The sequence below is a fragment of the Peromyscus leucopus genome, chromosome 6, assembly GCF_004664715.2.
Source record: "Peromyscus leucopus breed LL Stock chromosome 6, UCI_PerLeu_2.1, whole genome shotgun sequence".
Lineage (NCBI taxonomy): Eukaryota > Metazoa > Chordata > Mammalia > Rodentia > Cricetidae > Peromyscus > Peromyscus leucopus.
This window is the reverse complement of record NC_051068.1, coordinates 126,380,855-126,405,913: the sequence shown is the minus strand read 5'-3', so window position 1 is coordinate 126,405,913 and position 25,059 is coordinate 126,380,855. Positions and strand designations below refer to the sequence as shown.

The window sequence follows — 25,059 nt, the reverse complement described above, 5'->3', positions numbered from 1 at the left end:
TCTGAGATACCATCTTACACCTGTCAGAATGACTAAGATCAAAAACACTGAAGACAGCTTACGTTGGAGAGAATGTGGAGCAAGGGGAACATTCCTACACTGCTGGTGGGAATGCAAACTTGTACAGCCACTTTGGAAATCAGTATGGCAGTTTCTTAGAAAATTGGGAATCAATCTTCCTCAAGACTCAGCTATACCACTCTTGGGCATAGACCCAAGGAATGCTCAATCATACCACAAGGACACATGCTCAACTATGTTCATAGCAGCATTATTTGTAATAGCCAGAACATGGAAACAACCTAGATACCCCTCAACTGAAGAATGGATAGAGAAAATGTGGTACATATACACAATGGAGTACTACTTAGCAGAGAAAAACAATCACATCATGATGTTCACAGGCAAATGGATAGAACTAGAAAATATCACCCTGAGTGAGGTAATCCAGACTCAGAAAGACAAACATGGTATGTACTCACTTATAAGTGGATACTAGATGTAAAGCAAAGGATACCCAGACTGCAACGCACAACTCCAGGGAGGCTACCTAGTAAAGAGGACCCTAAGTAAGACACAAGGATTGCCCAATGACAGAGAAGTGGATGAGACCTACATGAGCAAACTGAGGGTGAGGGGGGTACTGGAGGGCAAGGGTTGGGGGAAATAGAGCTTAGGGGAGTGGGAGGTACCAGCTGGATCTGGAACAGAGTGGGAAAACAAAGAAAGAGATACCATGATAAATGAAGACACCATGGGAATAGGAAGAAGCAGAGTGCTAGGGAGGTGCCCAGGAATCCTCAATGATAATTCCACCATAGACTACCAGCAATGGTCAAGAGGGCTCCTGAGCTGACCTACTCTGGTGATCGGATGGCTGAATACCCTAACTGTCATCATAGAACCCTCATCCAGTGACTGATGAAACCAGGAGAGATCCATGGCCGAGTCTCAGGCAGAGCTCCAGGAGTCCAATAGACTAGAAAGAGGAGGGTGCTGTGGGATGTTCTGTATGTCCTGTGGGAGCCCGTTCTTGGGTTCCTCGTGACTTTACCAAGCAGGTCCACATAGAGGATGATTAGGACCATAGGCCTGAGTGCAGGTGTCTGAGATGATCTGCACTTGGCTGTGCTGGGGGATGGTCTGTATGGTAAATGTGTTGCTCTGATTGGTCAATAAATAAAACCTGATTGGCCATGGCTAGGCAGGAAGTATAGGCAGGACTAACAGAGAGGAGAAATAAAAGAACAGGAAGGCAGAAGGAGTCACTGCCAGCCGCCCGCCAGGACAAGCAGCATGTGAAAATGCCAGTAAGCCACGAGCCACGTGGCAAGGTATAGCTGTGTGGAAATGTATTAATTTAAGCTATGGGAACAGTTAGCAAGAAGCCTGCCACGGCCATACAGTTTGTAAACAAAATAAGTCTCTGTGTTTACTTGGTTGGGTCTCAGTGGCTGTGGGACTGGCGGGTGACAGAGATTTGTCCTGACTGTGGGCCAGGCAGGAAAACACTAGCTACAGGAGGGATTCTATGAGCAAGAGTTATCAAGACCATGATTGGAAAAAGTACAGAGACAACTAGCCAAACTAGTGGAAACACATGAACTATGGACCAATAGCTGAGGAGTCCCTATGGTACTGGACTAGGCCCTCTGAATAACTGAGAGTGTTGTTTAGCTTGAACTGTTTGGTGGGGAGGCAGGCACTAGGACCTGTCCCTAGTGCATGAACCGGCTTTTTGGAACCTGGTGCCTACTGTGAGACACTTTGCACAGCCTTGGCACAGGGAGGAGGGGCTTAGACCTGCCTCAACTGAATGGGCCAGGCTCTGCTGACTCCCCATGGGAGACCTTGCCTCAGAGGAGGTGAGAATGGGAGTGGGTTAGGGGGCCTGGGGGAGAGGAGGGAGGACAGAGGAATCTGTGACTGATATGTAGGATGAATGGAAATTTTTTTAAATAAAAAATAAAAAAAATCTTATCACACTAAAAAATAAAATAAAATAAAAGAGTAATACGGTAGGTACCACCAGAACCTAGTGAGCCTACAACAGCAAGACCTGAACATCCCAAAGCAGATGATCCCAAAGAAAATGACCTTAAAAACAACTTTATGAAGATAACAGAGGCCCTAAAAGAGAAAACAAAATATCCCCTTAAAGAAGTGGAGGAAAAGGCAAACAAAAAAATCTGAAGAAATCAAGAAATCTCTTAAGGAAAGTCAAGAAATCCAAGAAAAAACACTCAAACAGGTGAAGGAAATAGTTCAAGACTTGAAAATTAAAATAGAAACAATTAAAAAAACAAAAACTGGGGGAATTCAGGAAATGGAAAATGTGAATTAATGAATATAAACTACAGAGGCAAGAATAACCAACAGAATACAAGAAATGGAAGACAGAATCTCAGGCATTGAGGATTCGATAGAGGAAATAGATTCATTGTTCAATGTAAATGTTAAATCCCACAAATTTTAAACACAAAACATCCAGGAAGTCTGGGACATCATGAAAAGACCAAACCTAAGAATAACAGGGATATAACAAGGAGAAGAATTCTAGCTCAAAGGCACAGAACATACATTCAACACAATTATAGAAGAATGCTATGGGATGTTCTGTATGTCCTGTGGGAGCCCGTTCTTGGGTTCCTCGTGGCTTTACCAAGCAGGTCCGCATAGAGGATGATTAGGAGCATGGCCCGAGTGCAGGTGTCTGAGATGGTCTGCACTTGGCTGTGCTGGGGGATGGTCTGTATGGTAAATGTGTTGCTCTGATTGGTCAATAAATAAAACCTGATTGGCCATGGCTAGGCAGGAAGTATAGGCAGGACTAACAGGAGAAATAAAAGAACAGGAAGGCAGAAGGAGTCACTGCCAGCCGCCCGCCAGGACAAGCAGCATGTGAAAATGCCAGTAAGCCACGAGCCACATGGCAAGGTATAGATGTGTGGAAATGTATTAATTTAAGCTATGGGAACAGTTAGCAAGAATCCTGCCATGGCCATACAGTTTGTAAACAAAATAAGTCTCTGTGTTTACTTGGTTGGGTCTGAGCGGCTGTAGGACTGGCGGGTGACAGAGATTTGTCCTGACTGTGGGCCAGGCAGGAAAACTCTAGCAACAGAAGAAAACTTTCACAACCTAAAGAAACACATGCATATGAACAGACAAGAAGTATACAGAATACCAAATAGATGAACCAAAAAAATCCCCTCATCACATAATAGTCAAAACACTGAACATAAAGAATAAAGAAAGAATATTAAGAGCAGCAAAGGAAAAGGATCAAATAACATATAAAGGCAGACCTATCAAAATTACACCTGACTTCTCAATGGAAACTCTAAAAACCAGAAGTCCTGGACAGATGGTATGAAGATACTAAGAGATCACAGATGCTAGCCCAGACTGCTATACCCAACAAAGTTTTCAATCACTTTAGATAGAGAAAACAAGATATTTCATGACAAAACCAGATTTAAACATTACATATCCACAAATCTAGGCCTACAGAAAGTACTAGAAGGAAATCTCCAACCCAAAGAAGCTAGCTGCAACCACCAAAACACAGGCCACAAATAACATCACATCAACAAATCCCAAAGAAGGGAAACACACACATACTACCACCAAAAGATAGCAAGAATTAACAATCACTGGGTATTAATATCCCTTAATATCAATGGACTCAATTCACCTATAAAAAGACACAGGCTAACAGAATGGATAGGAAAACAGTATCCATCCTTCTGCTGCATAAAAGAAACATACCTCAACCTCAAAGACAGACATTATCTCAGAGTAAAGGGTTGGGAAAAAACTTTCCAATCAAATGGACCTAAGAAACAAGGTGGTGTAGCTATCCTAATATCTAGCAAAATAGACTTCAAATTAAAATAAATCAAAAGGTATGAAGAAGGGCATTTCATATTCATCACAGGAAAAATCATCATGAGGAAGTCTCAATTCTGAACATTTATGTTCCAAATAAAAGGCACCCACATTTGTAAAAGAAACATTACTAAAGTTCAAATGACACACCCAACCCCACACACTAATAGGGGGAGACTTCAACACCACTCTCTCACCACTGGACAGGTCTTCCAGACAGAAACTTAACAGAGAAATAAGGGAACTAACAGATACTGTGCCTCAAATGGACCTAACAGACATATATAGAATATTTCACCCAAACACAAGAGAATATACATTCTTTTCAGCACCCCATGGAACTTTCTCCAAAACTGACCACATTCTCAGTAAAAAAAAAAAAATTCTACAGATTAGAAAAGAATTGGAACAATCCCCTGAATCCCCTATATCTTATCGGACTACCATGGCTTAAAGCTAGAATTCAACAACACAAAAGGCAGAAAGTCTACAAACTCATGGAAACTGAACAATGCTCAACTGAATCACCACTGGGTCAAGGAAGAAATAAATAAATTGAAGACTTTCTGGAATACAATGAAAATGAATGAACAACATATCCAAACTTATGGGACACTATGAAAGCAGTGTTAAGAGGAAAGTTAATATCACTAAGTGCCTACATAAAGAAGATGGAGAAATCTCACACTAGAGACTTAACACCACACCAAAAGCTCTAGAACAAAAAGAAGCAAACTCACCCAGGAGGAGTAAACCACAGCAAATAATCAAACTGAGGTTTGAAATGAATAAAATACAAAGAGAACAATACAAAGAATCAATGAAACCGAGTTGGTTCTTTGAGAAAATCAACAAGATAGACAAACCCTTATCCAAATTAACCAAAAAACAGAGAGAATATCCAAATTAGCAAAATCAGAAATAAAATGGGGGACATATTAACAGACACTGAAGAATTCCATAGAATCATTAGGTCATACGTTGAAAACCTGTTCTCCACAAGATTGGAAAATGTAAAGAAATGGACAAATTTTTGGATAGGTACCACATACCAAAATTAAGTGAAGAGCAGATAAACAATTTAATTTAAACTGAGGAAATAGAAGCCATCATGAAAAGTCTCCAACCAAAAAAAAAAAATCCCAGACCAGATGGTTTCAGTTCAGAGTTCTACCAGAATTTTAAAGAACAGGTAATACCAATACTCCTCAAATTGTTCCACACAATAGAAACAGAAGGAAAACTGCCAAATTCTTTTATGAGGCTACAGTTGTCCTGGTACTCAAACCACATAAAGATGCAACTAGAAAAGAGAATTACAGAACAATCTCCCTCATGAACATTGATACAAAAACTCCCAATAAAATATTAGCAAACCCAATCCAAGAACATATCAAAAAATTCATCCACCATGATCAAGTAGGCTTCATCTCAGAGATGCAGGGATGGTTCAACATATGAAAATCTCTCAATGTAATCCACTATATAAACAAACTAAAAGAAAAAAAAAACACATGATCATATCATGAGAAGCTAAAAAAAGCCTTTGACAAAATCCAACACCCGTTCCTGATAAAGCTCTTGGAGAGATCAGAGATACAAAGAACATACCTAAACATAATAAATGCAATTATAGCAAGCCTACAGCCAGCATCAAGTTAAATGGAGAGAAACTCAAAGCAATTCTACTAAACTCAGGAACAATACAAGGCTGTCCACTCTCTCCACACCTATTCAATATACTACTTGAAGTTCTAGCTAAAGCAATAAGACAACAAAAGGAGATCAAGGGGATACAAATAGGAAAGGAAGAAGTCAAACTTTTACTATTTGCAGATAATATGATAGTATACATAAGTGACACCAAAAATTCTACCAGGGAACTTCTACAGCTGATAAACACCTTCAGTAATGTGGCAGGATACATGATTAACTCAAAAAAGTCAGTAGTCCTCCTATATACTAATGATATATGGGCTGAGAAAGAAATTAGAAAAACAACACCTTTTACAATAGTCAATAACATAAAAAATCTTGGGGTAATTCTAGCCAAACAAATGAAAGACCTGTATGACAAGAATTTTAAGTCTTTGAAGAAAGAAATTGAAGGAGATATCAGAAAATGAAAAGATCTCCCATGTTCTTGGGTAGGTAGGATCAACATAGTAAAAATGACAATCTTACTAAAAGCAATCTACAGATTCAATGCAATCCCCATCAAAATCCCAATGTAATTCTTCACAGAACTTTAAAGAACAATACTCAACTTCATATGGAAAAACAAAAAACACAGGATAGTCAAAACAATCCTATATACTAAAGGAACTTCTTGAGGCATCTCCATTCCTGACTTCAAGCTCTCCTATAGAGCTATAATAATAGATCATTGGAATCAAATCAAAGACCCTGACATTAATCCTCGCAACTATGAACATCTGATTTTTGACAAAGAAGCCAAAATTATACAATGGAAAAAAAGAAATCATCTTCAACAAATGGTGCTGGCATAACTGGATATCTACATGTAAGAGAATGCAAATAGGCCCATATCTTTTGCCATGCACAAAACTCAAGTCCAAATGGATCAAAGAACTCAACCTAAATCCACTTACACTAAACCTCAGAGAAGAGAAAGTGGGAAGTAGCCTTGAATGCATTGGTACAAGAGACCACTTACTAAATATAACACCAGAAGCACAGACACTGAGAGCAACAACTAATAAATGAGACCTCCTGAAACTAAGAAGCTTCTGTAAGGCAAAGGACACTTCTAATAAGACAAAAAGGCAGCCTACAGAATGGGAAAAGATCTTTACCAACCCCATATCTGATCTCCAAAACATATAAAGAACTCAAGATTAGACAGCAAAATATCAAATAGTAAAATTTAAAAAATGGGATACAGAGCTAAACAGAGAATTCTAAACAGAAGAATCTCAAATGGCCAAAAGGCATTTAAGGAATTGCTCAACATCCTTAGCCATCAGGGAAATGCAAATCAAAAGGACTCTGAGATACTATCTTATGCCTGTCAGAATGGCTAAGATAAAAAATACAAATAACAGCTTATGTTGGAGAGGATGTGGAACAAGGGGAACACTCCTCCACTATGAGTATGAATGCAATCTTGTACAGCCACTCTGGTAATCAGTATGGTGGTATCTCAGAAAATTGGAAATCAACCTACCTCAAGACCCAGCAATACCACTCGTGGGCATATACCCAAAAGATGCTCAACCACAACACAAGGACATTTGCTCAAGTACATTCATAGCAGCATTATTCATAATAGCTAGTACATGGAAACAACCTAGATACCCTTCAACTGAATAATGGATAAAGAAAATGTGGTATATTTACACAATGGAGTATTACACAGCAGAAAAAAAACAAAAACAAAAAACAATGTCATCATGAAATTTGTAGGCAAATGGATGGAACTAGAAAAAATCATCCTGAGTGAGGTAACCCAGACACAGAAAGACAAATATAGTACATACTCACTCATAAGTGAATATTAGATGCAAAGCAAAGGATAACAAGGCTAAAATCCATAACCCCAGAGAAGCTAGGTAAAGAAGAAGACACTAAGCAGGACACACATGGATCCCCTCCAGGAAGGGGAAAGGGTTAAGGTCTCCTGGGCAAACTTGGATGGGGAATAGAGAGGAGTGGATGGGAGGGGATGAGAGGTGGGGACATAGGGGAGAGATGGGGAGGGAGAGCAATGAAAGATATCTTGACAGAAAGTACCACTAAGGGGATGGGGAGATATCTGCAGCTAAGGAAAACCCCAGGAATTCACAGGATTGTCCCCAGTTAAGACTCATAGCAATGGTGGAGAGGGTGCTTGAACTACCCTTCCCCTGCACTCAGATTGGTGTCTACCCTAGTTGTCATCATAGAACCAACATCCAGTGACTGATGGAAGCAGATGCAGAGACCCACAGCCAAGCACTTGGCCAAGATCCTGGAGTTTATTTGAAGAGAGGGAAGAAGGATTATAAGAGCAGGGGAGGGGGTCAGAATCATGATGGGAAAAATCACAGAAATAGTTGATCCATGAGCTAGTGGCAGCTCATGGACTCTGATGGCTGGGGAGCCTAGATGGGACTACACTAGGCCCTCTGAATGTGGGTGAAAGTTTCATGGCTTGATGTGTTTGTGGGTCCCCTGGCAATGGGACCAGGACTTATCCTGGGTACAGGAACTTGCTTTTTAGAGCCCATTCATTATGGTGCAATGCTTTACTCAGCCTTGATGCAGGGAGGAGAGGTTTGGTCCAGCCCCAACTTGATATGACAGCCTGTGTTGACTACCCAAGGGAGGCCTTACCCTCTATGAGGAGGGGATGGGGGTGGGATGGGGGTAGGTGGAGAACAGCAGGAGAAGGGGAAGGAGGGGGAACAGGAATTGATATGTAAAAGGAAAGAAAAAAACTTTAAATAAAAAAATTATAAAAAAAAACATTTCTAATAATTTGCTATTGCTAATAGCTGAATGAACAATGCTAACAATTTGGTTTTAACTTCATTCTGAGCCTCCCCCATCTTTTTCTGTCTTGGTAAATTTTCCCACTTTCTTAAGACAGAGCTTAAGCAAATGCTGGGGTTTGGATCTCTCATGAAAATAAACACCTATGCTAGCTTCCTTTCAGAGCCTTACTTGATGTAAATGTTGCCAATGTTCCATAGCTGTTACCAACTGTTTCCAGCTTCAGGGATAGTGACTAGTTAGTCCTTATTACCAGACTGACTGCTTTGCAGCCGTTTGTCTCATGCTGTCCTGGAGGTCAAGTCCCCATTCTTTCTGTCACCTAACTCTTTTCATATAATACACAAATACCTTGAACCAAAGATAAAATATATGTTTAAATTTGAATTAGAACAATGTGTCAAGACTCTGAAATTTATAGGAAGTTTGAACTCAATATAAAGCATCTTGGAGAACCTAGGAATAGGGGATCACAGGTAAGAAATAGGCTTTCATTTGCCAGAGGCAAACAGTCAAGAACAAAGAGAGTGGGGAAGAGACTGGACTAGCTCTAGTACATCGTCACCAATACATGAGTGAGCAAAGGAGACGGAAAAGGCAAACCTGAAGTTTCCAAGGCCCATAGAATTCCAAAACCCAGAGCCTGCCAGGCTTTATTGCCCAGGCACAATTGTGTATTAACTGTGGCATTTCCTTCCCAGAAAGCTTGATCCCAATGAAGAACCTTTCCCCCTACTGTTTCCCTGAAGTCATAATACAATTAAGTGATAATCTTAACATTTGTTGCCAAACAGTCTGAATAACAAATGTGACTTCCTAATTAAACGTGTTGTAAGAGTCATTATGCACACAGCTGCACATGTGGTATTAAAATAGAGACAGGTATCTTTCTTGCCCAATGATCATTCAAATTCCCTTATAATAATTAAACTTTTCATTAATGATCCTAACCAACTTGCTTCTATCTATATTCTGTCTTGTGGTGATATATTGTGTACCCTAATAAAATTTGCCTGAAGATCAGAGAGACAAAGGAACAAGTCACTGCCACATCTCACCTGGCCAACTCCACAAATCCTCTGTTTGAATGTCTTTGAGTCCTCAGCTGAAAGGCTGCAGCCAAAACAGCCTTTAGTTCCTGTCTCCTCACGCCTTATCTACCTTTCTCTGCTCAGGCATATCATTACTCTGTGTGTTCAAAGCCATCCTGGACTACATGAGACTCACTCAGTCTAGGAGAGAAACAGATTAAAGTCACACACCTTTAATCCCAGCACTTGAGGTCTCATGCCTTTGCTTAGGAAGCACACATGCCTTTAATGCCAGCACTAAGAAGGAAGTGATATGGCTGGGTGGAGAAAGATATATAAGCATGAGGTGACAGGAACTGAAGGCTTTCTAGGCTGAGGCCTTTCAGCTGAGAACTCAAAACATTCAGTCAGAGGATTCGTAGAGTTGGTGAGATGAGACGTAGCAGTGGCGTGTTCCTTTGTTTCTCTGATCCTTCAGCATTTACCCCAATATCTGGGTTTTTTATTTATAAGACCATATAGATTTCAAGCAACACTGCCTCATGAACTTCTTACGTAATGTGCACAGTCTCCCTCCAGTTCACACTCTGACAAGCTCATTCTAACCTCCATAGCTCTGTCCTTCTTGTTTCAGCAAAGATACCTCATTTCTGGCCTTGGCGTTTCTAGTCATCCACATAATGCTGCCATTTTCCCTGTGTTAACCTATTCCCTCACCTAGAGAACAATTCCTTAAAAGAAAAAGTATCCTACTCTGGATTTTCCAAGATGCCACAGAGGCAGGAAAGAGTGGCGACTCTTGAACTTGAATTTTTTAAGAGATTTTAGAAGTTATCACTATTACTGTTTTAATTTTGTGTGTACATGTGGATGCTAGGATGAGTACATGGTGGTCAGAGAACAACTTTGTAGAGCGGGGCTCCTCTGCTCACCTTTAAGTGTGTCATGATCTCTAACCTAGGTCACCAGCCTGCACAACAGCCCCTACCTAGGGAGTCATCTTGCTGGCCCAGAACTGAAAGTTTTAAATCAAATTTGAAATTTCAGTAGTCATGTAATATACATGTGTATATGCTCTTATTAACATTTACAGCTATACACTTAGGTGATCGTGTGCACACACACACATACAGAGAGAGAGAGAGAGAGAGAGAGAGAGAGAGAGAGAGAGAGAGAGGAGACCTTAAATTATGTGAAGAAAAAGCTGTTTTAATTATAAAGCCAATCTAGTTGCTATGCCTTGTGACCCACCCATGGTGTAAACCAGTATTGCTATGAATGTAAAAGGACTATTTGCCTCTGGGATTGGATAGCCTTTCTATTTGCCAACTATCAGTAACATTCTGTAAGATAATTTTTATCCTTCCATGCACTGAGAATTGCCGATGGCCATGGGAGTATACAGCAGGTGAGAACTAGTGTCTGGCAAGTCGACCCACCAGGCGGATAACTCCCCCTGGGGAGTCCCACCTTCATTTCCTGGCTGTGGAAACCTGTTGTTTGCTGTCTGTAACTTTCTCAGGTGCCACTGCTATGCTTCCCTAATAAGAATAGCTGTGGGTGTCCCACCATAGGCAATGGGTTCAGGAAAGGCAGTTCACGTACCAGGGATAGATCCTGTTCCCACTGTCAGGGGTCCTTGCACAGCCCTGATGCAGGGGGCAGGACTTCGACCCACCTTAGCTGAATGTGCCTGGCTTTGTTGACTCCCCATGGAAGGCTATAACTTTTTGGAGGATGAAATGAGGGGTAGACTGGGGGGAAGGCTGGGGAGAGTGGGAGGAGGAATGAGGGATGAGGGATGAGGGGGGATCTGTGGTTGGTATGTGGAATGATGGATTTTCGTGCATTACCCTGGAAGTGGCCTTGGAGCACACTCTCCATAAGTGAAGCTCAAGGAGCATGGATACCAAGACCACAGCCCCAGAACCACTTACTATGTTTAATCTTTCAGGCCCAAGAAAGGTCTCATACCTGTGCAACCCCTATATAAGTAAAAATATTACGGACATATATTCAAATATTACTCATACAAGCTCAGAAAGAACAAGTAAATATTTCCTCCATAGTCCTTGGATTCTGGAATAAATACCCTTGGTCCTAATTATGCTTTTTGACTGATACCTGGCCAGAAATGGGGGGGGGGGTACTGAAACTCGGTGAAAGTGGGTCACAAAATACAAGCCATAGCATCAAGTGTAATCATTTTATGGAACATAAGGAAGGTCTTCTTTGGGTCAAATTCACAGGTCCACAGTGACAAACTCCTCAGACTGCAGCAAACCTCAGACTGCAGGGGTTTGTGCATCCTGTAGGACCTGAGAATGGACTCATATCCTATAAATCAGAAGTGTGGTCCCTCACATAACAGATCAGGCACATCCCACCTTTCTCTGACATAACTAAGACCATAACTACCAATGCTACCATGTCATTGTCTCTATATTTCATACTGGTGATACTGAATCAGCTGCTTACTCATGTTGAAATTAGGGCTTGATTCTGTGGAGCCTGAGGAAACACGGGTATAAAAGCATGTGCACCCTATAAAGTCACTCAACTCCCTTCATGAACCGCTTCATTCTAGACATCACCTACAGACACATTTGGTCAAAGATAGTAACTCACATAGAGATGGTGTTTTCAAACATCCACTCAAATCCCACCCTAGATTCCATCTAAGTGAAATATCCATTTTATACTAACAGTATCCTGAGCATGGAAGACATGAACACACCATACAATGTATGTTCACTGGAACCTTCTGAAGCACAAAGGTTCTCTAGACACCTAATTCAATTAGAACAAAATCTGAAAAGTATGTTTAAAAGTCACATAAAATGATGATCTTAAGTCAATTCAGTGAGATGTAACAGAATGCAAACAATGTAACAAAAAGGTAATTCAAGATATGAATGAGAAATAAAAAGCAGAAAACAATCTATCAGAAGTGGTAGAACTGAATCGCAGTGGGGAAAAGTACACCAGAGAACATTCAGATAGGTTATACTTCTCAAAGAGGTTATACTATCAGACAGCTCTTCTGAACTATCTGAGGTAGATGAAAGGGGAAATGTATGTGAGAGGTACAGGACAACATTATGTAAAGAAAATATTTGCATTAGGAGAACTGAAGAAGGTGAAGACAGGTGGAAAGTACTGGGGACAAGGTGAAATCATAACTGAAACCTCAGATATCTTCAAAAGGAAGAGCACATTCAAGAATTCGAATTAGATTCCATTAAACAGACCTTTAATAGAACAAAATAAATTAAAGAGTCAGAAGTGTAAGTTCACACAGTTCTTCACAGACCTCGAAAGAACAATACTCAACTTCATATGGAAAAAAAAAAAACAGGATAGCTAAAATAATCCTGTACAATAAAGGAATTTCCAGAGGTATCACCATCCCTGATTTCAAGCTCGACTATAGAGCTATAGTAAAAAAACAGCTTGGTATTGGCATACAAACAGACAGCCGGATCAATGGAATTGAATCAATGACCCTGATGTAAATTCACATACCTATGAACACCTGATTTTCAACAAAGAAGCCAAAATTATACAATGGAGAAAAGAAACATCTTCAAGAAATGGTGCTGGCATAACCGGATGTCCACACATAGAAGAATGCAAACAGATCCATATTTATTGCTCTGCACAAAGCTCAAGTCCAAGTAGATAAAAAGACCTCAACCTAAATCCAGTTACACTGAAACTCATGAAAGAGAGTGGGAAGTAGCCTTAAACACATTGGCACAGGAGACAAATTCTTGAATAGAACACCAGCAGCACAGACACTGAGATCAACAATTAACAAATGGGACCTCCTGAAACTGAAAAGCTTCTGTAAGGCAAAGGACACAGTCAATAAGACAAAACAGCAGCCTACAAAATGGGAAAAGATCTTCACCAACCCTACAACTGACAGAGGGCTGATCTCCAAAATATATAAAGAACTCAAGAAGCTAGACATCAAAATATCAAATAGTCCAATTAAAAAATGGGGCACAGATTTAAACGGAGAATTCTCAACAGTAAAATCTCAAGTGGCCAAGATACACTTAAAGAACTGCTTAATATCCTTGGCCATCAGGAAAATGCAAATCAAAGTGACTCTGAGATACCATCTTACACCTGTCAGAATGTCTAAGATCAAAAACACTAATGACAGCCAGAGAGATGACTCAGCAGGGTACTGGCTGCTCTTCCAGAGGTCCTGAGTTCAATTCCCAGCAATAGCATGCTCACAACCATCTATTATAGGATCTGATTCCCTGAAGATAGGTCACTCATATACATTAAATAAATAAATAAATATTTAAAAAAGAAAACACAAATGACAGCTTATGTTGGAGAGGATGTGGGCAAAGGGAATACTCCCCCACTGCTTGTGGGAGTACAAACTTATACAACCACTTTGGAAATTAGTATGGAGGTTTCCTCATAAAATTGGTAATCAATCTACCTCAAAAGCCAGCTATACCACTCTTGGGCATATACCCAAGGAATGCTCAGTCATACCACAGGGACACTTGCTCAACTATGTTCATAGCACCATTATTTGTAATAGCCAGAACCTGGAAACAACCTAGATGCCCCTCAATTGAAGAATGGATGAAGAAAAGGGGCATAGTTACACAATGGAGTATTACTCAGCTGTAAAAGAAAAAAACAATGACATTATGAAATTTGTAGGCAAATGGATAGAACTAGAAAAAAAAATCATCCTGAGTGAGGTAACCCAGACTCAGAAAGACAAACATGGTATGTACTCACTCATAAGTGGATAACAGCTGTAAAGGATAACCATGCTACCTACAATCCACAGTCCCAGACAGGCTAAGTAACAAGGTGGGCCCAAAGAGGGATGCGTGGATTTCCCTGGGAAGAGGAAATAGAAAAGATCTCCTGGGTAAACTGGGAGTGTGGGGAACATGAGGGATTGGGTTGGGCAGGTTAGGGGTGGGAATGGAGGAGGAAACTAATGAAAAAGATATCTTGATGGGGGGTGGCATTTCAGGGTTAAAGAGAAACCTGATGCCAGGGTAACACCCAGAAATCCACAAGGATGACCCCAGTTAAGACTCCTAGCGATAGTGAAGAGGGTGCTTGAACTGGCCGTCTCCTGTAATCAGACTGGCGACTACCCTAATTGTCATCAGAAATACTCTATCCAGTAACTGACAGAAGTCGATGCAGAGATCCACAGTCAAGCACTGGGCCAACCTCCAGGACTCTTGTCAAAGGAAGGAAGGAGAGATTGTATAGGGGAGGGAGGTCATGGTCATCAAAAGGGAACCCACAGAAACAACTAACCTGGGCTCATAGGAGCTCACAGACTCTGAACTGACAGCTAGGGAGCCTGCATGGGACCAACCTAGGCCTTCTACATATATGTGACAGTTGTATAACCTGGTCTATTTGTAGGACTCCTAGCAATGGGATCAGGGCCTGTCCCTAATTCTTCAGCTGGCTTTGGGGACCTTATTCCCCATACTGGGTTGCTTCACCCAACCTTAACACAAAGGGAGGAGCTTAGTCCTTCCTCAACTTGATATGCCATGCTTTGTTGACACCCATGTGAGGCCTGCTCTTTCTGAATAGGGCACAGGAGAAATGGATGGGATGGGCAGAAGGGAGGCCGGGGAAGGGAACCAGGAAACCAGAGGAGAGGAGGAAGGAAAAACTGTGGTTGGGATGTAAAATAAATAGAAAAAAGTTAATTAATAACAAAAAGGAAGAAGAAGAAAAGAAAGATTGATACTAACATCTCAAAAGGCAAGCACAAAAAGTAATACAATTTCATTTATGATGACAGAGATTTTTTTTAAAAAAAATTCTAAAATTCAAACAGAACTAAAATTGAAGTAGGCTTATTTCAGCAATGCAAACACAGTACCAAGTTACAGAATGTTTCCAGCTTTAATCCAGCATGTAAACATATTTGAAAGTGACTCCTGAAGCCCCTGAGGAGAGTGTGTGGTGGTATTTAGAAAGGCACTTACTCTTCATGTTTAAACCAGAACCTCTGTAAGACTGCTTTATCAGTGTGGAGAGAGACTGTATCACATGTAAGGAGGAGAGCACTGGAGTGTGGTCAGTTAAGTCAGAGAGACAAATGACACCCAATATAATATTAGGATTGAACATCTAACCCATTAAAACAATTAAAAATTTAAAAGTATGATTTGGGAAAAAGTAAAAAAAAAAAAAGGATCCTTTCATAATGCATATTACAAGAACTAACAAAATCAATTTAAAATAATTTAAAATTTATAAGACTGGAATAGAAAAATAGAAATATATACTTTTATAAAAACTCTAGTCTGTAATCAAAATATTTACAAAACTCAAAAAACAAAACTATTTAGTATATTCATAGTGCAAGAACTATGCACACAAAATTAAAATTCAGTGACAACCAAAACACGCACCTCACATGTTAAAGTGTTCTGAGCAGTCTCTGCAATGTGACGTGGGCCTGTGACCACAATATCACTGTGCAACAAATAAGGAAAACTGCAGTAACAGGTTCAGTGCATCTTCATTTACAGTAAGAATAAGAATTATTCTCTCATTCCCCATTTCTCTAGAACAATAACAACAAATGGACAAGTTCTCAGGTGCATGAAATGACACACCCTCATTTGACTGGGCGGCCGCCACGTTCTACACAGCACTAAGGAATACCACTTCATAGCTTTATTGTAATACATCCCTAGGCAGGGCAATGTAATAGTTCTGAGGATGTGTAATCCTCTCTGCCTTCGGAGGCCAAGAAACAAATATTACTATTATAATAGTAGAGAGAGAACTACATCTCACCAAGAAAATACCCAGATAGCAGGTGGACCTTTATAAATATGATGAATGGTGTGCTTCACTCAGGGATAGTAGACTAGGGCAGTGGAAGTGTTACATTATCCATAGACAGCCATTCTGGTTTATGGTAACTAGACAAAGTGAAGACAATGTGATAAACAGTCCACTTTTCATGCTTTCAATCTTGAGATGGGACCCTAGGCCTAGTATGCTCGGCAAGAGAGATGAACAGCACTTAGGTATATTCCTTCCTAAGAGTGAAGCAGAAAGCTTCTTGACAGCAAACACTTACTTAGCAGTGTCTTCCTTTCTATTCCACAAACACAGAACCATCTTAAGTATGGCTTGAGGCAGGAGGGGTACATATGAAAATGGAGAAAGCACTGTCCTCCTGCCTACTGATATGTCCCTTCATCTAGTGAGTGTGGTTCCCCTTCCACATCATATCACCTCTGAAATTCCCACCTTTGAGAAAATAATCAGGAGACCATGTCCACAAATAATAATAATGGAGTGATTATCTAATATTCAAGCTTACTTACCTTACTGTGATTCTCAAGGCCAAAGCCTCCATGAGGAACTTATCTGTTAGCTATTAAACTGTGTATAATTTTTCTCAGTAACTTGAGAAAAACAAATTTGTATAAAATTTTATATAAAATTGCCATTTGGGCTAGAAAAAGATTGAAAGCAATTCTAAGTGGAACAAATAATTCCTCAAAAGTGAAACCGACAAAAATAATTACAACTATTTTAAGAAACTGAGATGAATACAGCTTGTATGATGGCCTGTGACTGGTGAGCACAAACACTGGCAAAACATGAGAGAGTGCACATATTTATACACTATGAAAGAATGGGCCTTAAATGTCATTAGTAGTGATGATCAACAAAATTATTAATCACATGAAAGAAATTTAAAGCACTTTTAAACTTTGCATATTTTAGCAAGAATGTCCTCATAATCAAGATGCTTGCAAGCCCATTGCTATGTTCTTTGAGACTTCATCAGTATTACATAATCCTTAAACAACAGCTGATACTCTAATTCTTACACATGTGGTAGTGACGTCTGTTACATTAATATACATATTGTACCATATACTCATTGGTTGTCAGTCTGCAACACTAGTAAAGAGTCTCTGTATGAGCAGATACCACTCAGACGGTGGCCACAGAACCTCTTTATTATTGTTCCTGCCTATGAGCTCCAAGTTCATGGAATGTCCTGTCCCGTGGAGCAAGTTCACACAGGTAACACTGATTTTTGAGATGGAAATGGTTAGGGTAGTGTACATTTGTCTTTAAAACAATAATTGTATTCAAGCTACAGCCATCAGATTTGAGGAGTGGATGAGAGTCATAACCTCTGTTTAACATACGGACATTGAAGTGACACTCTTCCCATTATGCTCATGGAGCCCAGGCTGTTCTCGAGAACAGTCCATGTGTACAGTACACATGGGCATCACAAACACCGAACTCTGGAGCTTGTCAAGGGTAACCACAGCTACTTTTACAACACTGCTGAATCTTTGCTTCTAACATGACCTAACATACGACAAACACAAAACCCAAAAAAATTGTCAGAACACCTGGGTCCAAAGCTGGTTATAAATGCACCTATCCCATGGGGAATAAATTACAAACCACAATCGAAAGAGCTAGTACAATGTCTGGAATATAATAGTCATTCAGCAAAAGCAAATGAGTAAAAAACTCTTTCCAGTTTATTCTCAAAGTAATTTCTGGCTTATCAAAAAACATTGGATAAATGTTAAACTGTACATAACATTAAAATTACCAATCCTTAATAAGCTAAATATAGTTTTTACATTTTATACCTAAGAGGTTTTATGTGATTCTCACTAACCACAATAATTAAACAAGAGGCCAGCCTGGGTGGACACGGTCATGATTACAGAATGGTTAGGGGAGCTACTGAGGCACCGCACAGTCCTGTTCTCAGCGCCATGTGATTTTCTGACAGCAGTAGATTGCGAAGCAGCATCTCAGCAGCAGTGTGAGAATTACTTGAGTGAGACTGACACACAAACCACACCCCGGCGCTGCAAATTATAAGCATGTAAGAGGACAGTTCTACTTACTTTTTTCCAGTGTGCGACCTTCCCTTTCATGTGAGACTCAGGCTTGAGAAGGAAGATGTCCTCCATGATTTTGTCATCATGTCTTCTACCTATGCAGATCCATTTTGTTTCAAGCACCCTAATCATTTTGTCTTTAGGCTTTTTACGTTTAAAAAGGGGGCTGAATATAAGGGAGGAGAAAACAATTATTAATTATTTTCTTATTGATAAGTGAAAACTACTTATGGTTTAACTGTATCTTAGCACCCACAATGATGAGTCCAGTGCAATGTTTGTTTTTACATTATTGCTATTCAAGAACCACGGGTATGCCACCAACATTCATGCATTCATTATAAGACGAGTAAGCTAGGGAATGTATGCACAACACACCTAAAAATAGCCCAGTCCGTATAAAATTTATGTTTAGTAATACCAGAAACAAAGTAATCCAAATAACACAGCATTCCTACATCATAAACAGGCTCTATTTATTCCTCCATTCTCAATGTTTTTGTCTTCCAATCAGTTAGTATAAGGTATAGTAAGACAATAAAACCCTTCGCAGTTCAGAGTCACAGTATACCTCTCTGGAGGGGCAGCTCTGCTTTGCAAAGCTATTCCATCTTGCTCCACATGCATTCAGCACATGGGGAAAAAGTGCATGAAAGCAAGCAGAACACCACACTAACAATGTGAGCATTCTAAGCAGCTTCACTCTTCCCTCAGGCTTCACTTTCGAGTGTAACCAGTGATGCATCTAGATGAACATGTTTATCCACAAGAGAAACTTTTGATGTAATCTCTCATGATCAGCCAGTTGTCAAATGTAAATAAAAGCATGGATTTTCATGAAAAGGTATTGTTTTGCATATGCCCCAATGTGCTTTATGAGACGAGAAAGAATCACATCCCATGAAGCCTATATTATCTAAGTAGACATAGATTATGTAAAAACAAACCATTAACTATATAAACATGGCTAAGGACATAATGAAAAATTGAGGACTGCATGGACTAAAACCTTCTACCCTGCTCCTACTCTCGAGAAAGCTGCAGCTCAGGTACATCAGGTACAGAGCACTGGAGCACTGACTGCCTCTCTTCAGGGACATGTAGGCCAGCGAAGCCACACCAGCTAAGGTGGCCAACAGAGCCTGGCACCCTGCTCTGGAAGAAGGCTGTCCTTCCACCTCACATCCCTGCTCTAGGCAAGGGCACAAAAGTTTTCCCAGGGATGGGATGAGAGCATAGCATGAGAACATGAATCATAAGGCTGCCTTGATCTTGCAAAGTAAATTAAGTTGACCAGAAAGACTGTACAGGATATTCAGCCTGCAGCTACCTTATAAAAATGCAAGGCTGGGGGCTGAGCCATTAACAATAGGCTGGGCACTGGAAGAAAGGAAAATGTTTCATGGTTCAAGGGAAGTGTACTCTAGCTGAAAGAGTCTAGAAAACTTGTTCAGTAAAGAATAACTCCCGCATGTGGTACAGCACCCTAACCTGTTACAGTGCATAATTTAAAAAGTCCTGACAAAGAAATAAGGATGTGAACTATGCTAAAAAGGAGCTGGCAAAACACCCAGGTCTGGAAAGAGTCAGTAACATTAGCATTTCTAGGGGAATACTGTCCATATATAAGAAGACAGTGTGTTTTAAATTGAGATTTTAGTAAGGTGAGATGTAAAAAATAAGATTCCACTATCAGAAATCACAGTTAATATATGTTACAAGAGTGGATCAAGAATAGATCTGCATTGGAATAAGTAATGTGATAAAAGCCCCAAAAGACTATGGTAAAAGGAACATATCTCAACATAAAGAACACCATGTGCCAAGCCTGTAGCCAATGCGATACCACTCGGGGTGAAGCTCAAAGCATCTCCAGTAACAATTGCTTACCATGCTTACATACTGTCAATGTACACTGCTATTACCTTTAAGACAATTCTTTAATGAGAAAATCTTAAATCAGAGTAACTTAGAATTTCTATCACCTGTAAATTGTATTTACATTTTGTAATTTGTATTACCACTTAAATGGGCCATACCATTTACAAACTACTGCTATGTGACTTATGCATATAAGTTGAGTGTGCAGGACAGTGGTTATTAGTGAGTTATGGTTTGGCTTCAATTACTATTTATTTATTCTTTTTATCCATGATGGGGCCTTTCAACCAGTAAGTTATATATATTTTTCTTTTCCTCTAACCAATGGGGCCTTAGACTTAGTGGGTCAATAGTATTCTACCCCTTCCTGCCCCTGGGTCTAAACCCCTGGAGTATTACCAATAGTTCCTCACTTGCTGGGACACTTATTTTTAATTTCTAAGTTACTGTACCTAACCCAGAACAAATATTTGTAGTCATGCTTAGCATGAAAGCCTCTTACAATTTTTCAACATTACAGCTGAGGAAAACTAAGTTGATACTTTTCTGCCAACATACAAATCATAGAAAAAAAGAGTGTCTTTGTGGTGTATAACAACCCACAACCCACAGCAAAAAGCAGCAACAACATAAAACAGCGCAGAGATGGCAATCATGCCAAAGGCTTTCTCTTTATCTTAATTTTAGCATTTACACCAAAGGTCAGCAATTATGTTTTCTACAAATCAAGGAAGTAAACATTTTAAGCCTTGTAGTATGTAGGTTGCATATTTTTCATTTTTATGACAATTAAAAATGGTAAAATCACTTCTCAAATGCAGGCTGTGTCAGCTTTTGCTGTGCCTTCAGCCAGCCAGGTGTGATCAGATCCTGACTGATCTGGCTGGACACATATGCACACGTACACATACTCTTCTCCATTGTGCCTTAGAGACTCAGGAAAAACAAGGATGCACAAATGCACACATACATAGAAATGTAAGTCAGATTTAATCACTATAATAAATACTTGACAAAATAAGCTTTAAGTTTATTAAGGTGATATATTGATTTAGATATAAGCACAATAGCCTGGTAAGGGGCAATATAATATGAAGATGATTGTGGTCACGCTGGGGTGACCAAGCACCCCACATGAGATGTACCAAGAAAATCCACCAAAGGACAGATGTTGAAGAATATTCCTTTACACTGTGTGAAGATGTGTCACTGTGATTGGTTTTATAAAGAGCTGAATGGCCAATAGCTAGGCAGGAAGAAGTTAGGCGAGACTTCTGGGGATAGAGTGGTCTTGGGAAGAAGAAAGCTGGATTCATCAGCCAGACATAGAGGAAGCAAGACATGCAGGAGGAGAGATAAAAGCCACGAGCCTCATGAGAGCATGTAGATTAATAGAAATGGGTTAAAGTTATAAGAGCTAGTTAGAAACAAGTCTAAGCAAAGGTTAAGCTTTCATAATTAATAATAAGTCTCTGTGTCATGATTTGGGGGCTAGCAGTCCAAAAGAAAGCCTCCTATAGGCAGATTGCTTCCAGCTCACAGCTCACAGTGTCAAAAGTTTCAGACTTTGTTGCTTTGGCCCTGACATGAGGCTGAGCATCATGATGGGGCAACATGTGGTAGACTAGGATGCTCAACTTTGTTTCTGGCAAGCAAAGAGCAAAAAGACCTCAGGTCTTCACAGCCCTTGTGTGTAGCTGTTTCCTCTGAATTGAACATTCCTTCTTGGAGGAGGAAGACTCACCAGCCAGGTTTCTGGAAGCTCACAGAACTCCATGGTACAGGAATTTCAGAAGTTCAAGACTTACTGTATTCCACTTCGAAGCTACACAAACAATAAATAATAGCTGTGGAAGAGAAAGTTCTGGTGTGAAGCTTCTTGCAAGTTGGACATAAAGCTCCAGGCCCACCACTTTGACTAGCTGTCACCTGTGCTGTAGTGGGCTCTTCAGTGTGTGTGTCTTTGTGTGACCCATGCTTCTGTAAAACTCTGCGCCTATACTCCTGTAAGTAACCCCAACAAATGATCCATGATGCCATAGTTCAGTGAACTCTTTCCTTGCTCTGTCAGTGGTACCTCTCTGGTGTGAATAGACGGTTGCTTACATCTCTCCCAAGAACATCACACAACACACCCCAGCACATGTACACTACTCCCAGTGACCTGCTCGCTTCACTAAGCTCTTTTCTTTCAGCTTCTACCATTTCCATAATGATGGCAAAGCCTCAACACACAGTCCCTGGAGGGCATCCCAAATGCAAGTTCTAGCAATACACAGTTCTGCTGATGGCACCAAACTAGTCTACCTATGGTGATAATATGATCTACCCTAACCTGAATTTGATTTACATTTTACAGATCAGCACAGCATCTGTATTAATAAACATTTTTGTCTCCAATGTAACCAAGACCTTAGAGGATGTATATTCATTTATATGCTTTCCTGAAAGCTAAGCTCTAAGTCACATGACCTAGCTTCTGCAAATCCAATGTCTTCTTCCTGAATTTATACTTTCTAGAGAATAAAACCATAAGGACAAAAGTCTCACTGTCCGCAGGGAATCTAATACTTGTCTTTGTCTTTCTGATGCTGCTGCAACAGAAGACCCAGACTGGTTAACTTACGAGGAACAAGAGTGTTTCTCAAAGTCCTGGAGGCAAGAAGTCCTAGACTAACTGGTACCACTAGGGAGGGTCTTGTTACTACATCACAACAAGGTAGCATCAGCACATAGCTGGGCAAGACATGTACTTATTTGATGATGTTACAAAGTACCAACACAGGCTCTATGAACACTGTTACAGTATAACAACACAGCGTCTATGAACACTGTTACAGTGTAACAACTCAGGCTTCATGAACACTGTTACAGTGTAACAATAACAGGCTCCATGAACATTGTTACAGTGTAACAATAACAGGCTCCATGAACACTGTTACAGTATAACACAGGCTCCATGAACACTGTTACAGTGTAACAACTCAGGCTTCATGAACACTGTTGCAGTGTAACAATAACAGGCTCCATGAACATTGTTACAGTATAACACAGGCTCCATGAACACGGTTACAATGTAACACAGGCTCCATGAACACTGTTACAGTGTAACAATAACAGGCTCCATGAACATTGTTACAGTATAACACAGGCTCCATGAACACTGTTACAATATAACACAGGCTCCATGAACACTGTTACAGTGTAACAACACAGGCTCCATGAACACTGTTACAATGTAACAACACAGGCTCTATGAACACTGTTACAATGTAACAACACAGGCTCTATGAACACAACATTATAAAGTTAACAGACGGCAATGCCTCTGTTGGATATGATGCACACTCCTATGTCAATTCCATCACTTTTAAAGTTTTTCAAGTGCTACTATTAAAATACAGCAAATGTAGTTACTTTCTTGAAGTGTATCTGAATTGAATATCTAAGTGCTGTGTCCCCCATGCCTGTTAGACACATACTTGCAAAATCTTAACACTGCCATAAAAATTTGATTCAAAAATATTACTTTTCTAGAATCTATTCAGTGGTAGTAGAAAAGGGGAAAGGGCTTTATTTTTCCCATGGCTCATACCTTCTGGATGTGAGTACTGTGTGTATAACTTACACAAGTTAGTAACCTCAGAAAAGTTACTGATGAGATTTATATGAACACCTGGCTTATGATACTAAACCAGAACTTGAATGCACAGCTACTGAATTTAAGCCACTATCAACTTGACATCACACCAAACTTTCAAGATATTTAAGGAAACTTTATTATATCCAAACACTTTTTTTTTTTTTTTTTTTTTTGGTTTTTCGAGACAGGGTTTCTCTGCGTAGTTTTGCGCCATCCTGGAGCCACTTGGTAGCCAGCTGGCCTGGAACTCACAGAGATCTGCCTGGCTCTGCCTCCCGAGTGCTGGGATTAAAGGCGTGCGCCACCACCGCCCGGCTCATCCAAACACTTTTATATGATTTTCTCATAAAAGAATAAAAGAAGTAAAGTGGAGTCTTTATTAAAAATTGCTTACAACTAACAAAAGTTACAAGTATTGTCTGATGCATGTATTCTCTAATGCTGTCTATGTTTCTCACTATTTTTTAGATAGCTCAGGCTGCCCAAAATCATTTTGCCTCAAGCTCTCAAGTCCTGCAAATTATGTATTTTAGATACATCCCACTTATCACTTTCTGTGTGTCTATGTATGCTCTTCCCACACAAGTCTTCTTGCTGTTCATTGAGGTTTTAAGAAGCTCACTAAAGAGTAGAGACAGATTGCAGTTCCAACACATATCATTCTTTTTTTCCAAACTATATATTATTGAAGAAAAATCCAAGTTTGAATTTGTTAAAATTCTTGGACGCTGTTATTTAAATTATCAATATATGCCAATTGTACAAAATGTTGGGTCACATTGTTGTACATTCACATGTGTATATCATGTGTGTTGGTCATATCAGCTTCTCATACCCTTTACTGCCTAGCCTCCCTTACACTTACTCGTCCCTTCCCACTTTGCAGTAGTGTCATTTCTACTTTAATGTCTACATTGTTTTAAACATGGTTTCTACATATAAAAGGAAACATTTATCTTTCTGCGTCACGATTAGTTCTCTCAAATGCTGACCTCAAATTCTACCATTTCATGCAAATGACATAATTTTATTTTTTTATGACCTAATAAACTTCATTGTGATATATTCTATGTTTTCTTCATCCACTAATCTGCTGGTAGATTCCTGACTATATTTTGGCTATTCTGACTTGAGACAAGATAAATACAGATGTGCAGGTATCTATGTAGCAGGTTAACTCAGAGTCTCTCAG

The 25,059-nt window shown here is 39.9% G+C and overlaps 1 protein-coding gene across 2 annotated transcripts in view; it reads right to left on the bottom strand.

Annotated features, from left to right (window-relative positions):
- Lrriq3 (leucine rich repeats and IQ motif containing 3) overlaps positions 1-25,059 on the bottom strand; it is a 107,055-nt gene that overhangs the window by 56,420 nt on the left and 25,576 nt on the right. For both annotated transcript variants that reach the window (XM_037207247.1, XM_028882928.2), the window contains exon 5: positions 18,350-18,509. In XM_037207247.1, the coding sequence (XP_037063142.1) occupies positions 18,350-18,509 (160 nt within the window). The remainder of the gene's footprint in view (positions 1-18,349; positions 18,510-25,059) is intronic.